This window comes from Gordionus sp. m RMFG-2023, unplaced genomic scaffold (assembly GCF_954871325.1).
Source record: "Gordionus sp. m RMFG-2023 unplaced genomic scaffold, tfGorSpeb1-WG-v2 contig_228, whole genome shotgun sequence".
In the NCBI taxonomy this organism is placed as follows: domain Eukaryota; kingdom Metazoa; phylum Nematomorpha; class Gordioida; order Chordodea; family Parachordodidae; genus Gordionus; species Gordionus sp. m RMFG-2023.
The window spans coordinates 6971-24483 of NW_027050946.1; the positions used below are offsets into that span (position 1 = coordinate 6971).

The 17513-nt window shown below is 25.8% G+C and overlaps 1 protein-coding gene across 1 annotated transcript; it reads left to right on the forward strand.

The window, feature by feature from the left end:
• The first annotated feature begins 475 nt into the window (after window positions 1-475).
• On the forward strand, window positions 476-15400 carry LOC135930662 (uroporphyrinogen decarboxylase-like). The gene is made up of 5 exons (XM_065467473.1): window positions 476-493; window positions 1459-1590; window positions 14070-14170; window positions 14319-14385; window positions 14932-15400. Exons 1-5 carry the CDS (start codon window positions 476-478, stop codon window positions 15082-15084), a joined length of 471 nt encoding a protein of 156 aa, XP_065323545.1. The 3' UTR covers window positions 15085-15400.
• The last annotated feature ends 2113 nt before the right edge of the window (window positions 15401-17513 follow it).

Sequence of the window (17513 nt, forward strand, 5' to 3'; positions counted from 1 at the left end):
CGACCGCAATTGGAAATCTGTGTGTGTATAACATTATAGGGATATGCGCTTAATTATCACGTATCTATCACGTTTAAATACATTATAAGGTACTCCAAAAATAAGAAATATATATGCAACTACAGTTGCGGCAATTGTAATCACTTATCTTGTAGTACAACATTCAAATAGATACTTATCATCACAAAGTTGGTAGTCCCATAATATTTAACGTAATATAAATGAAAACTATACTTGTGGAACAAAAATGAGCAAGGCTATCAATGTTTTAGGATCTAAATCCAGAAGGTCAATTCTTGAAGTTTTGAAAGATGGGCATACATATGCAATTCTAACAGATGTATTTAATAAGGGAAATATGCTATTTCAACAAAATTAAGGTCGTTTCAATAAAACTATTAAATTTTTTCTCCTCAAATAGTGAAAAATCTAAAGACATAGCTAACCAGCAGATTCGAGATTATCAATAAATTGCATGTCAGTTTCTGATCTGGTAATGCCTCAGTGAATTTGGTAAAACAGAGTGTATTTACAGAATTGAGTCAGCACAACGTTGGTTGCGATATGTTCCTAATACCCGCCATCGATAGAATTTAAAAATTTTATAAACCTTTAAAAAATATTTCTTAAATAAATATTATAAAATTGGTCCGAACATTTTGAAAAATTTTTTCAATAATGAATGGCAGAGGTATATTTATGAATGATTTCACATGTAGGAAATCTACTACATGCTGTTAATGTATAGTTGCAATCAGAAGAATCTTAACAAAGATTCAACAAAATTATGCTGCAGATGTGTTCATCTTTACAGTTAAAAATTGATAATAAATTTTATGACGCCATTGCTAAACTTAATTATATTTTATTTGAAATTTAAATAATAGAATTAAATGTTTACCATTGTTATTGAGATATATATAAAATTACTGGGCATGACATATTATATATTTATTTAACCATTCGCTCGGCATCTAATGTTGTTAAAGCAATCCGATTTCTCTTCTTTTTCCAGGCTCCTCATCAGACTAAAAATGCGCTCGGATGAGGCATTAGAATAAGGTAAGGAGAAGACATACTCGCATATTTTTTTCAAGCATGGGGATTTATCGTTATTACGAAAATATTCTACCCATTTCTACTCTGCTTTTAGACCATCTAATAAGTATTTTGGCGAATCATAAAAAATAGAGAGAATTACTCTCCTCAAACAAACATCAATGTATTTCGGTATTTTTAATATATTTATTAATTTATAAAAACCATCAATTGATGGTTTTTGTTCCAAGGTCATAATATTTATACATTTGTGAAATTTAAAAAAAAACACGCTCGAAAAATTATTTAAAGTTTAAAAAATAACACGTTGCCGGAAAAAATACATTGCCGCAAAGATATATATATAAAAAGCAAGTAAAATTTTAAAATTATTTTATTTTCAATAATATATTTTCAAAGATTCTTCAAATTTTTGAGTCGCACGCAGAATGCATGAACAAACAATTATTCCAAAGATTTAGCATCCCTTACCTCAAAGCTATAGCCAACGTCGTCAAGTCCTCCTTTGACAAAGAGACCACTCCTCCTTTAGTTTTCTAATTATAATCTATTACTATTTCATCTATTTGATTTTTTTTTAATATTGTCTTTGTTTCACAAGATATGAAACATTCTATAAAAAAAATAGGAATTTAAAACTTAAAGAATCCGTCTTTATTAAATAATAACGACTTGACATTTTTATGAAAAGTTTTAACGTATTTATTTTAAAATATTTGGAATTTAGAAATTCTTAAATTCACCTTAATTAATTAGGAAAAAAAGAGATTATCTCATTTATAGATTGTTTTTTTTAGTTCACATACCGTTTTTTTCCTCCAAAACCAACGTGTTTTTTTCATATCTATATTTGGCAAAGGAAAAGTAATTATGTTTTTTTTAAAGAAGTCACTGATTTTTTTAAAAAGTCACCGTTTTTTTTAAAAAAATGACGTTTTATGTTTAAATTAGAAGACGCAAAAATTAATTTGTTGTATCAGAACGCCACTTCCGACTGACTAGTGACCCCTCATTCACAGCTAGCGCGAATTTGCGACGAAGTATACAAAATATGCTGTATTTTTGTGTACTTCTCAGTGAATTCGCGCTAACTGTGAGTGCAGGGTTACACAAACACTGAAATATAATTCGAATTTTTAAAAAATGCACCCTATAAATGACTTAAATCTATATCTTAGCTATAATAATGGCGCATAATCGCGCATTTTATTTCGAATTTAAAAAAAAAAAATATTAGTGTCTTTTAGCAAATATTCCCATTTTTTTACGCAAATTAAATTTAAAAAAAACCTGCAAAAACGTAGCCCTAAAGATTAAAATAACGCAACAATTTATTAAGCGCCATTTTTAAATTTAAAATAATCCAGAGACCTGCAGAGGCACCATTTGCATGGCCCGGCCTGGCCCGGTTTTAAAATTTTTAAGCCCGGCCCGGATATTTTTTAAAAAAATTTTTACTGCCCGGCCCGGCCCGGATTTAAAAATTCAAGGCCCGGCCCGGATATTTTTAAAAAAAAATTTTTACGGCCCGGATATAAGTATATTCCATATTTTATTCAGATATTTAATTACAAATTGATACTATAAAAAATTTGTGCAAATAATATTTTTGAATATAAAAGATTGTATTTGTGATATTTTAATTTTTATTTAAAAAATACATGTAAAAGCTAATTTTTGAGAATATTATATTGAATTTATAAAAATTATAAAACTGTTATTTATAAAAATGAATATTTTGAGAATATACTATATTTTATATTGCATTTATAAAAATAAAACTAATATTCATAAAAATGGTAATAATATTTTGAGCATATACTATATTTTATATTGCATTTAAAAAAAATAAAACTAATATTTAATTTATAAAAAAATGGAAAATATTTTGAGAATATAATATATTGTATTTACTATTTAATTTATAAAATAAAAATAAATCGCTATTTAAAAAAATTCATGTATAATAAATCAGAGACCTGCAAGCCCGGCCCTAAGCCCGGCCCGGACGTATTTTAAATTTTTTAAATATACCGGGCCGGGCCGGGCCGGACCTAAAAATTTTATCCAGGCCGGGCCTAAAAAATTTTTTTTAAATATATCCGGGCCGGGCCGGGCCGTGCCTAAGATTTTTAAACCCGGGCCGGGCCGGGCCTTAATATTTTTTATAAAAAATTTTACATTATGAGTTATTGGTTATAAGATTATATTATATTATAGTTATGATTAATATAATATTGGGTGATGGTTAACACTACCTAACACCCACAGATCGATCTAATTATTAATTTCCTGAAAGATACCGGAAAACTCCATTTTAAATTACTTAATATATTTTAATATCTAAAATTTCAGTGCTCCCAAATTGTGTTAGAAAACTTAGAAGTTAGACTTAGAACAGTATGTATAATTATTATAAATATATTTTAAATTACTTAATATATGTTATTATCTAGAATTGCAGTGCTCCACTAATCATTATCAAATTTTGTTAGAAAAGTTAGACTTAGAACAGTTGTGTTAGAAGAATAGTTTAGAAGTGGATATATCCCATAAACAGATTTAAGTAATAAAAAATTCTTTTGAATTATTCTCTTTAAATAAAAATGTACATTGATATTTTTTAGCTTCATATATTAGTTTATAAAATCTATTTCAAATTAGATTGAATCTTTTTGTAAATAATATAAAATTTTAATAACATACTTTTTCTTATAACTATAATATTCAGTTTAAATTTATTATAATAAATAAATATAATAATTTCAATCTACATTATTTAATAAATATTGATATTAGATATTTATAATCAATGTAAGATATAAATAATTAATTAATATTTATTATCATTAGAATTAGTGATACAAAATCAATCAATTTTAAGCATTCAAGAAGCTAAAGTAAAAATTAATATTAAATATAAATCTTATAATTCATATCTAAATTTTTAGAATATTTCCAAAACAATCAATAAAAGGAATATCATGGCACAAAACACTAAAGATATAATTGACAAAATTAAAAATAATATTTATTCTTTTAAAAATACTAATAATACTTTAAAATCTGAAATTTGGTCTAAATTTAAAATAATAATAGATAATAATAATAAAAAAAATATTGGCTATGTGCAATGCATAAATTGTTCAAATTTATTATCTTATAATTATAACCATGGTACATCACATTTAAAAAGACATAAATGTGATGGTAAATCTATGAAAATTAATAATTTTTTTTTTACACCTGAAAAACCCACTTATAAATGTAATATGAAATATTTAAAACAAAAATTTATAGATCATTCCTTAACACTTTGCGCAAAAGATATTAGACCTTTCGAAATGATAGCTGGGAATGGGTTTCTTGAATTCAGCCAGGCTCTAGTCGATGTTGGGGCAACATATGGTAAAATAGATATCAACTCATTAATTTCACATCCCACCACTCTATCACGCCACCTTAAAGAAAAATGTAATAAAATAAGAAGCATTTTGGTTGATACTATTGCCCCAGTAATCAAGAATCGATTTATGGCTGCTTCCACTGATATATGGTGCGATGACCATAAAAAGAACTCGTTTATAACAGTTAACATGCACTATATATCAGATGACTGGAAGTTAGTGAAGAGAAACCTATTTACCGCTAAATTTAAAGAAGTGTCTAAGACTAGCCAAGTAGTTAAGGATGAACTATTAAAAAATTTTCATAATTTTAGTTTTAACAATAACGATTTTATTAATATAATTTTTGTTACAGACCAAGGTAAAAATATTATAAAAGCATTGGAGTTAAATGAACGATTAAATTGTTCTAGTCATTTATTAAATACAATTTTAAGAAATTCATTTAACTCCAAATATTTGGAAAGTAATGCCCCATTAATAAAATCAACAATAGATAATACTAAAATATTAGTGGGGCATTTAAAACAAAGTAATAAATGCCAGCATTTAAAAGCCCTTTATCAAGATATAGAAGTCCGCTGGAACTCTAAGTACAATATGCTCAATTCTGTTTATTCTCAAAATGAAGAAATTAAAAAAGTTCTTCTAGAACATGGGGGATCGGAAAAGTATTATATTATAGACTTTCCGATCCTTCAGGATCTAGTCAACATTCTTGAGAATTTTAACAGAGCTATTGTTGAGTTACAGTCGGACTCTTGTACTCTTTTTAAAGTGGTAATATGGTATTATGAACTTCTTGAAGTTTGTAATACCTTTCAAAGCGAAAAAAGAGAAATAAAATTGATATTACTTAATATAAAGCATTTTTTAATTGAAAAATTTGTTTTACACAAGTATCATTTTATTTCTCTTTTTCTCTGTCCCAAATTCAAACAATTAAGTATGTTGTCAGGGACAGATCGCAAGATGGCGGAAAACTATATAAAAGATTATATTAAATCACAAGAGGCTCAGGAAGTAAATGAAATACCATCGACCAGTCAAATTACGACTGTTGTTAAACAAACTGAGTCGTTTTATGACAAATGGGGCGATGGTAATTCTGGTAATATCTCAATACCCGATGATGAATATTATAATTATATAAACAAAAAAACAGATGAAATATTTAAGGTGGATAATTTGTTAGAGTGGTGGGCTTCTCATCAAAGCGAATTCCCAATTTTTGCAAAATTGGCAAAACGGGTATTGGCTATTCCTGCTTCAAGTGCAAGCTGTGAGCGGAATTTTTCCACTACTGGAAGAATTCTTGAAGAAAGAAGAAGTAATCTTCAACCTGAAAAGGTAGATATGCTTCTCTTTCTTCATGATAATTTGTGAATTTTTAATATCTTTCTTGAGTATAGGGTTTCGTCAATCATGCTGGTTTTTTACTTTGCAAACTGTCAAATTTTTATTGCATTTATTATATTTTACCTTGAGTCATGAAAGTTTTTTATTATTTTTTTTACAATATATTATATAATACAATTATCTTCTTTTGTTAAAAATTTATATTATTAAATAAATTATATTAATTTGTGCAATTTGATTATATTTTCAAAATACTATTTATTATACATGCATTTTTTTAAATAGCGATTTATTTTTACTTTATAAATTAAATAGTAAATTAAATACAATATATTATATTGTCAAAATATTTTCCATTTTTATAAATTATATATTAGTTTTATTATTTTTAAATGCAATATAAAATATAGTATATGCTCAAAATATTATTACCATTTTTATGAATATTAGTTTTATTTTAAATGCAATATAAAATATAGTATATGCTCAAAATATCCATTTTTATAAATAACAGTTTTATAATTTTTATAAATTTAATATAATATTCTCAAAATATTAGCTTTTTACATGTATTTTTTAAATAAAAATTAAAAATCACAAATAGAATCTTTTATATTCAAAAATATTATTTGCACAAATTTTTTATAGTATCAATTTGTAATTAAATATCTGAATAAAATATGAAATATACTTATATCCGGGCCTTAAATTTTAAAATCCAGGCCGGGCCGGGCCGTAAAAAATTTTTTAAAAAAATATCAGGGCCGGGCCGGGCCTTAAATTTTTTAATCCGGGCCAGGCCGGGCCATAAAAAATTTTTTTAAAAAATATCCGGGCCGGGCCGGGCTTAAAAATTTTAAAACCGGGCCGGGCCGGGCCGTGCAAATGGTACCTCTGCAGGTCTCTGTAATAAATAGTATTTTGAAAATATAATCTAATTGCACAATATTAAATTAATATAATTTATTTTATAATATAAATTTTTAACAAAAGAAGATAATTGTATTATATAATATATTGTAAAAAAAAATAATAAAAATTGTTGGATTAAAAACTTTCATGACTCAAGGTAAAATAAATGCAATAAATATTTGACAGTTTGCAAAGTAAAAAACCAGCATGATTGACGAAACCCTATACTCAAGAAAGATATTAAAAATTCACAAATTATCATGAAGAAAGAGAAGCATATCTACGGTTGAAGATTACTTCTTCTTTCTTCAAGAATTCTTCCAGTAGTGAAAAAATTCCGCTTACAGCTTGCACTTGAAGCAGGAATAGCCAATACCCGTTTTGCCAATTTTGCCAAAATTTGAAATTCGCTTTGATGAGAAGCCCACCACTCTAACAAATTATCCACCTTAAATGTTTCATCTATTTTTTTATATATATAATTATAATATTCATCATCGGGTATTGACATACTACCAGAATTACCATCGCCCCATTTGTCATAAAACGATTCAGTTTGTTTAACAACAGTCGCAATTTGACTGGTCGATGGTATTTCATTAACTTCCTGAGCCTCTTGTAATTTAATATAATCTTTTATTTAGTTTTCCGTCATCTTGCGATCTGTCCATGACAACACACGTAATTGCTTGAATTTGGGACAGAGAAAAGGAGAAATAAAATGATACTTGTGTAAAACAAATTTTTCAATTAAAAATGCCTTATATTAAGTAAAATCAATTTTATTTATCCTTTTTCGCTTTGAAAGGTATTACAAACTTCAAGAAGTTCATAATACCAAATTACCACTTTAAATAGAGTTCAAGAGTCCGACTGTAACTCAACAATAGCTCTGTTAAAATTCTCAAGATTGTTGACTAGATCCTGAAGGATCGGAAAGTCTATAATATAATACTTTTCCGATCCCCCATGTTCTAGAAGAACTTTTATAATTTCTTCATTTTGAGAATAAACAGAATTGAGCATATTGTATAGAGTTCCAGCGGACTTCTATATCTTGATAAAGGGCTTTTAAATGCTGGCATTTATTACTTTGTTTTAAATGGCCCACTAATATTTTAGTATTATATATTGTTGATTTTATTAATGGGGCATTACTTTCCAAATATTTGAAGTTAAATGAATTTCTTAAAATTGTATTTAATATATGACAAGAACAATTTAATCATTCATTTAAATATATTTTTACCTTGGTCTGTAACAAATATTATATAAATAAAATCGTTAGTGTTAAAACTAAAATTATGAAATTTTTTAATAGTTCATCCTTAACTACTTGGCTAGTCTTAGACACTTCTTTAAATTTAGCGTTAAATAGGTTTATCTTCACTAACTTCCAGTCATCTGATATATAGTGCATGTTAACTGTTATAAACGAGTTCTTTTTATGGTCATCTCACCATATATCAGTGGAAGCAGCCATAAATCGATTCTTGATTACTGGGGCAATAGTATCAACCAAAATGCTTCTTATTTTATTACATTTTTCTTTAAGGTGGCGTGAAAGAGTGGTGGGATGTGAAATCAATGAGTTGATATCTATTTTACCATACGTTGCCCCAACATCGACTAGAGCCTGGCTGAATTCAAGAAACCCATTCCCAGCTATCATTTCGAAAGGTCTAATATCTTTTGCGCAAAGTGTTAAGGAATGATCTATAAATTTTTCTTTTAAATATTTCATATTACATTTATAGGTGGGTTTTTCAGGTGTAAATTTTTTTTTATTAATTTTCTTGGATTTACCATCACATTTATGTCTTTTTAAATGTGATGTACCATGGTTATAATTATACTATAATAAATTTGAACAATTTATGCATTGCACATAGCCAATATTTTTTTTATTTTCATCTATGATGATGTTAAATTTAGCCCATATTTCAGATTTTAAAGTATTATTTGTATTTTTAAAAGAATAAATATTATTTTTAATTTTGTTAATTATATCATTAGTATTTTGTGCCATGATATTCCTTTTATTGATTGTTTTGGTAAATATTCTAAAAATTTAGATATGAATTATAAGATTTATATTTATTATTAATTTTTACTTTAGCTTCTAAAATGCTCAAATAAATCTTTAGATTCTTGAATGCCTAATGAGGAATCTTTAGGTTCTTTAATGTTCAATCTAAAAATAAATATATAAAATTATAAGATTTACATTTATTATTAATTTTTACTTTAGCTTCTAAAATGCTCAAATAAATCTTTAGATTCTTGAATGCTTATTGAGAAATCTTTAGGTTCTTTAATGTTCAATCTAAAAATAAATATATAATATTATAAGATTTATATTTATTATTAATTTTTACTTTAGCTTCTAAAATGCTCAAATAAATCTTTAGATTCTTGAATGCTTAATGAGAAATCTTTAGGTTCTTTAATGTTCAATCTAAAAATAAATAAATAAAATTATAAGATTTACATTTATTATTAATTTTTTTTTTACTTTAGCTTCTAAAATGCTCAAATAAATCTTTAGATTCTAGAATGCTTAATGAGAAATCTTTAGGTTCTTTAATGTTCAATCTAAAAATAAATATATAAAATTATAAGATTTATATTTATTATTAATTTTTACTTTAGCTTCTTGAATGCTCAAATAAATCTTAGCTTCTTTTATTTTCTAAAATAAAATAAAAATTATAGTGTAAAATATATTAATATGAACCTGTATTTATTTTTTAAAATGGAGTTTTCCGGTATCTTTCAGAATATTAATAAATAGATCGATCTGTGGGAGTTAGGTAGTGTTAACCATCACCCAATATTATATTAATCATAACTATAATATAATATAATCTTATAACCAATAACTCATAACGTAAAATATTTTATAAAAAATATTAAGGCCCGGCCCGGCTTTAACAATTTTAGGCCCGGCCCGGATATATTTAAAAAAAAATTTTAGGCCCAGCCCGGATATGTTTAAAAAAATTTTTTTTAGGGTCTGCCCAAGTATATTTAAAAAATTTAAAATACGGCCCGGGCCTGGCTTAGGGCCGGCCTTGCAGGTCTCAGAATATAAATTATTTAGCGAAAGTAAGATGTGTACTCAGCAACAAAGGACATATTGGAATATTTTTCCGGCCATAATCAGATTATTTCAGAGAACTGCAAGCCCAGCTCCTAAGCCTGGCCCGGGCCGTATTTTAAATTTTTTAAATACCCGGGCTGGGCCTAAAATCTTTTTTAAAATATATCCGGGCCGGGTCTAAGATTGTTAAACCCGGGCCGAGCCTTAATATTTTTTATAAAAAATTTCACATTATGAGTTATTGGTTATAAGATTATATTATATTATAGTTATGATTAATATAATATTGGGTGATGGGTAACACTACCTAACACCCACAGATCGATCTAATTAATAATTTCCTGAAAGATACCGGAAAACTCCATTTTAAAAAATAAATACAGGTTCATATTAATATATTTTACACTATAATTTTTATTTTATTTTAGAAAATAAAAGAAGCTAAAGATTTATTTGAGCATTCAAGAAGCTAAAGTAAAAATTAATAATAAATATAAATCTTATAATTTTATATATTTATTTTTAGATTGAACATTAAAGAACCTAAAGATTTCTCATTAAGCATTCAAGAATCTAAAGATTTATTTGAGCATTTTAGAAGCTAAAGTAAAAAAAAATTAATAATAAATGTAAATCTTATAATTTTATTTATTTATTTTTAGATTGAACATTAAAGAACATAAAGATTTCTCATTAAGCATTCAAGAATCTAAAGATTTATTTGAGCATTTTAGAAGCTAAAGTAAAAATTAATAATAAATATAAATCTTATAATATTATATATTTATTTTTAGATTGAACATTAAAGAACCTAAAGATTTCTCATTAAGCATTCAAGAATCTAAAGATTTATTTGAGTATTTTAGAAGCTAAAGTAAAAATTAATAATAAATGTAAATCTTATAATTTTATATATTTATTTTTAGATTGAACATTAAAGAACCTAAAGATTTCTCATTAGGCATTCAAGAATCTAAAGATTTATTTGAGCATTTTAGAAGCTAAAGTAAAAATTAATAATAAATATAAATCTTATAATTCATATCTAAATTTTTAGAATATTTACCAAAACAATCAATAAAAGGAATATCATGGCACAAAATACTAATGATATAATTAACAAAATTAAAAATAATATTTATTCTTTTAAAAATACAAATAATACTTTAAAATCTGAAATATGGGCTAAATTTAACATCATCATAGATGAAAATAAAAAAAATATTGGCTATGTGCAATGCATAAATTGTTCAAATTTATTATAGTATAATTATAACCATGGTACATCACATTTAAAAAGACATAAATGTGATGGTAAATCCAAGAAAATTAATAAAAAAAAATTTACACCTGAAAAACCCACCTATAAATGTAATATGAAATATTTAAAAGAAAAATTTATAGATCATTCCTTAACACTTTGCGCAAAAGATATTAGACCTTTCGAAATGATAGCTGGGAATGGGTTTCTTGAATTCAGCCAGGCTCTAGTCGATGTTGGGGCAACGTATGGTAAAATAGATATCAACTCATTGATTTCACATCCCACCACTCTTTCACGCCACCTTAAAGAAAAATGTAATAAAATAAGAAGCATTTTGGTTGATACTATTGCCCCAGTAATCAAGAATCGATTTATGGCTGCTTCCACTGATATATGGTGAGATGACCATAAAAAGAACTCGTTTATAACAGTTAACATGCACTATATATCAGATGACTGGAAGTTAGTGAAGATAAACCTATTTAACGCTAAATTTAAAGAAGTGTCTAAGACTAGCCAAGTAGTTAAGGATGAACTATTAAAAAATTTCATAATTTTAGTTTTAACACTAACGATTTTATTAATATAATATTTGTTACAGACCAAGGTAAAAATATTATAAAAGCATTGGAGTTAAATGAACGATTAAATTGTTCTTGTCATATATTAAATACAATTTTAAGAAATTCATTTAACTTCAAATATTTGGAAAGTAATGCCCCATTAATAAAATCAACAATAGATAATACTAAAATATTAGTGGGCCAATTTAAAACAAAGTAATAAATGCCAGCATTTAAAAGCCCTTTATCAAGATATAGAAGTCCGCTGGACTCTATACAATATGCTCAATTCTGTTTATTCTCAAAATGAAGAAATTATAAAAGTTCTTCTAGAACATGGGGGATCGGAAAAGTATTATATTATAGACTTTCCGATCCTTCAGGATCTAGTCAACATTCTTGAGAATTTTAACAGAGCTATTGTTGAGTTACAGTCGGACTCTTGAACTCTATTTAAAGTGGTAATTTGGTATTATGAACTTCTTGAAGTTTGTAATACCTTTCAAAGCGAAAAAGGAGAAATAAAATTGATTTTACTTAATATAAGGCATTTTTAATTGAAAAATTTGTTTTACACAAGTATCATTTTATTTCTCCTTTTCTCTGTCCCAAATTCAAGCAATTACGTATGTTGTCATGGACAGATCGCAAGATGACGGAAAACTAAATAAAAGATTATATTAAATTACAAGAGGCTCAGGAAGTTAATGAAATACCATCGACCAGTCAAATTACGACTGTTGTTAAACAAACTGAATCGTTTTATGACAAATGGGGCGATGGTAATTCTGGTAGTATGTCAATACCCGATGATGAATATTATAATTATATATAAAAAAATAGATGAAACATATAAGGTGGATAATTTGTTAGAGTGGTGGGCTTCTCATCAAAGCGAATTTCCAATTTTGGCAAAATTGGCAAAACGGGTATTGGCTATTCCTGCTTCAAGTGCAAGCTGTGAGCGGAATTTGTCCACTACTGGAAGAATTCTTGAAGAAAGAAGAAGAATCTTCAACCTGAAAAGGTAGATATGCTTCTCTTTCTTCATGATAATTTGTGAATTTTTAATATCTTTCTTGAGTATAGGGTTTCGTCAATCATGCTGGTTTTTTACTTTGCAAACTGTCAAATATTTATTGCATTTATTTTACCTTGAGTCATGAAAGTTTTTAATCCAACATTTTTTATTATTTTTTTTTACAATATATTATATAATACAATTATCTTCTTTTGTTAAAAATTTATATTATAAAATAAATTATATTAATTTAATATTGTGCAATTAGATTATATTTTCAAAATACTATTTATTATACATGTATTTTTTTAAATAGCGATTTATTTTTATTTTATAAATTAAATAGTAAAATATTTTCCATATTTTTATAAATTAAATATTAGTTTTATTTTTTTTAAATGCAATATAAAATATAGTATATGCTCAAAATATTATTACCATTTTTATGAATATTAGTTTTATTTTTATAAATGCAATATAAAATATAGTATATGCTCAAAATATCCATTTTTATAAATAACAGTTATATAATTTTTATAAATTCAATATAATATTCTCAAAATATTAGCTTTTACATGTATTTTTTAAATAAAAATTAAAATATCACAAATACAATCTTTTATATTCAAAAATATTATTTGCACAAATTTTTTATAGTATCAATTTGTAATTAAATATCTGAATAAAATATGGAATATACTTATATCCGGGCCGTAAAAATTTTTTTTAAAAAATATCCAGGCCGGGCCTTAAATTTTTAAATCCAGACCGGGCCGTGCCGTAAAAAATTTTTTTTAAAAAATATCCGGGCCGGGCCTAAAAATTTTAAAACCGGGCCGGGCCGTGCAAATAGTGCCTCTGCAGGTCTCTGATTTATATTGTTATGGGGGGAAAAAATAACAAGACTTTTTTTTATTATCTATTGTAATTTTCATTCAATATTATTATTCTACTTTATATGGACTAATTTGCCAAATATTATAATGTTCTATCTCTTTTAAATCATTAATTAGAATAATCTCTGGGATTTGGACAAATATTAGAAATTTTTATTTCATTTAACTTTAAAAATATATGCTTATATATATTTTTTTTCAAATCATAACTTCGGCCCGGGGACCAAAGGGAAGGAGTTTTCTACCATCAAATAACTTTTTTATGATATTTTCGTTATTTGATTTAACCCAGACACGTCTGGACATATATTTTGCAACTAAAATTTAAATTAGGTATTACACAATATTATTATGGAATTAAAATATTATTTGAAGATTATAGATTTTCATTTTTTCGTTCTCTTACATTATTGTTGTTTCATTACCATCTTTAAAACTAAAATTAAATTTTTCCATAATTATATTTAAAAAAAATTATATGTCAGATTCTATTCGCCAAAGGAGTTCAACATTCTTTATCACTTTTAAATTCTCTAGGATACGACGTTATAAGCTTGGATTGGACTTTAGATCCAGAGGAAGCCAAGTAAAATAATTTATTCAAAAAACATATTTGTCATTAATTGATAAAGTATGAAGAAAAAGTTTGCATATCTAATTTTAATACCCCCCTCCCTTGTTTCTTAAAAAAAACTAGCAACATTATAAACTCTGACAATTTATAATTTGCACAGGAAAATATTAGGGCCCAATATAGTTCTTCAAGGCAATTTGGATCCCAGCGCATTATTTAGCTCCAAAGTAATTTTATTTTTTTTAAAAGATATTTATATAAAATGAAATTGTAATAAATGTAATATTTTTTTTCTATGCAAGAATACAAAAATGAAAATAAGAAACAAGAAAAATATATCTTAAAATAGGATAGAACTAGATTAAAAAAAGGAAGAATATTTTTTATACTTTTGTGAGCGATTAGAATTTTAAATTTAGATATCGCATAATGAAAGCCTATTTAAACTTTTTTAGTTATATTATGTTCTTTTTCAAAAACATGACATCTTATGTGACTAAAAAAGGTACAAATATATAAATTGAGTGTGATTAAAGGCTTATACTCTATAAATATTTCATGATAAAAAAATTTTTTAAATACAATTTGAGTATAAATAGATAATGTTCACGTTGATTTTCTAGTCTTAATATTGTTTTTTTATTATTATTATGCAAATTGTATGGTGTAATAAAGTTGTTTAAAATAAAGTAAAATATGAATTTAATGGAATTGAGACGACAATACTTATGTTATACTCAATATATGTATATTATATTATTTTTATTACACAGGAAGCTCTCCAGAACCTGACCACTGACATGATTTCTCGATTCGGAACTAAAGGTTACATAGCTAACCTGGGACATGGTATATATCCAGAAACACCTATCGAAAATGTTTCTTACTTTATCGAGGCAGTTCATTCTTACCCGACTAATCTATAAATTAACTATGCTCGTCTCCTTTTTTTACAAATATTTTATTTCTCTTTTTCATTTATTTTATAAAGATTTTGCACATATTATTTGTAAGATAGTTATCGTAAAATATTTTATTTCTGACATCTGGTGTCTTAATCCCCATCATTAATCCACTTAACCCTGCATATAATATATTCTTCAGATATTTTATAATCATCTTTCATTAATTTTCTTTAGGAATTATTTTCCAGACTTTTTTTATAATATCAAACAAAACTTCATAATGATGATGCGTTACACATTTATATTATGTAATCATATTTTTTTTTTTAAAAAATAATAATATTTGCAAGGATTTAATATATTAGGAAATTATTCCTTAGTATGTATATAATTTCTAATGTAATAAAATGCACAATTTTTTTTAAAATATATAAATTTGCCTATAATAATTAGGATACAGATTATTTTCTAATCATTTATATAAATTTTGATAAATCGGTTTATCCTTAACGCTTCAAGAACAGATTAATACTATTACAACACATTAGATAATTACATTGTGTTATGCGAAACCGGTCCCTAAACAGGAAAACGAAAGTGAAATAGGGTTTGATATCATATGATAATTAGGGTCTGGGAATTTTGTCAAAATGATAACAGGTAATTTCTTGAGGTATGTCGAACCTGACTCAATATTTACAAACATAAAAATAATAAAATCATTAATTTATAATGCACCAAATACTTGAATTTTAAAATCGGAAGGGGGAGGGGGTCGTATAATAGAAGAATATATCTAATGATGTTCTGCAAAGCTGCCCGTTAAAAATTTTGCATAAATTTCCCTGCTCGCTATAACTTGGAACCGTCAGGCCCGTTAGAATTTACGAAAAGTCAACATTCTCTTTAAATTTTTTGTCAAATTTTTCGGGAATCACATTTTTAAAATCTAGCTAATTTTTTGCATTATGAATATCTCTTGCCTATCTATTTCTACAACAACTCTTTTTATAAATCAATTGTGTTAGTTATCTGTTTCTAAATTGTGTATCTGGATCATTTCATAAATAACTTATTTAATTTTTTTGTGAATTTACTATATTATTTATAGATTTAGTATTTTAGTTCGACAGCACAATACAAAAAAAATTAGCATTTTGTAATTTATTTCCAATTAATATAATAAAAAATCAAAATATTCGCATGAAATTCAAAAAAAAATATCAAAATTTTAATGCCAGAGCAGGCCTATTAAAAATTTACAGAAAATCAGGGGTTTGTGCCTTGCCTTCTCTAATCTTTTATGTTTAAATTGTTTAGTCCAGCCCAAAAAATTTTATGTACAAATTGCCTAGCCCTTTAAATTTTTGCTTGGACTACGGACTAGGCTTTGCAGATCTCTGATACCTACTAAAGATCAGCATCAAGCCAATCTCTTAAATTTTTAAAGGTTCTCACCCAGGATCCTTAAAAAAATAATTAATTTGTATCTATGCAAAATTTTATAAGATAATCAGCGGCACACTGATCTTCTGCTGCCTTCAACACAACATAAATCTGTGCAGTGGCATAAATTTTGTAAAATATAAATAGAATAACTACTGAAATATTGCTATTTAGATCTTCATTGAAAACACGAATTATAAAATAGAGTTATTAAAATCAAATTTTGCTTGTAAATATTCTAAAATTGTCTTAATAAAAATATCTGCTTCATTTAAAAGTGTATTAATTAGAGTATTATTTGAATTAATATAATATTTTTAGCAATGGCGCCATAAAATTTATTATCAATTTTAACTGTAGAGATGGACAGAGCTGTAGCATGATTTTGTGAATCTTTTTTAATAAGAATATTCTGATTGCAACTGAATATTAACTTCATGAAGTAGATTTACTACATGTGAAACTGTTATATATTCAAATTTGTACTGTTATTTCATTTTTACTTTTTGACTTACAATTCAATTTATTCAAATTATATTTTTATTTTAGTTATAATTATTTTATAACGTAACCTTTTTAATATTATATTATAATTTTAATTTGTAAAAATGTTATATATACCTTATGAAAAAGAGAAAAAAGAAAAAAAGATACTAATAAAATATATTTTTTATACTCTCCTTAAAATTGTTTTTCTCTTCATGGTGCCCCGTTGGCAAAAAAGACTCGCCACCACGTAAATTTTTTTTAAAAATTTTTTTTTCCTCTATGAAATATAAATATGAGGAACAAAAAAAATTATAAAACGGAACAAATAAATTCTATATAAAGAAGGAAAAAAAGGTAAAAATCATTTTAAAGTTATTTCTATTATGTTTTCATTCAAACTCATTAATATTCCCTGGAAAATTTCTATTTATGATATACTGTTTGAGTTAACTTACAATTGAGATGTAAATTATTCAAGAATACTTGGTAGTGATGACGTCATTTTTGAATTTGTG

Bases quoted from the DNA above. Each gene is read 5' to 3' on its own strand.
- LOC135930662 (XM_065467473.1), top strand. The intron at 1,591-14,069 runs GTTTTCTAATTA...ATTATATGTCAG, and splicing joins AAGAGACCACTCCTCCTTTA to ATTCTATTCGCCAAAGGAGT. The intron at 14,171-14,318 runs GTAAAATAATTT...TAATTTGCACAG, and splicing joins TTAGATCCAGAGGAAGCCAA to GAAAATATTAGGGCCCAATA.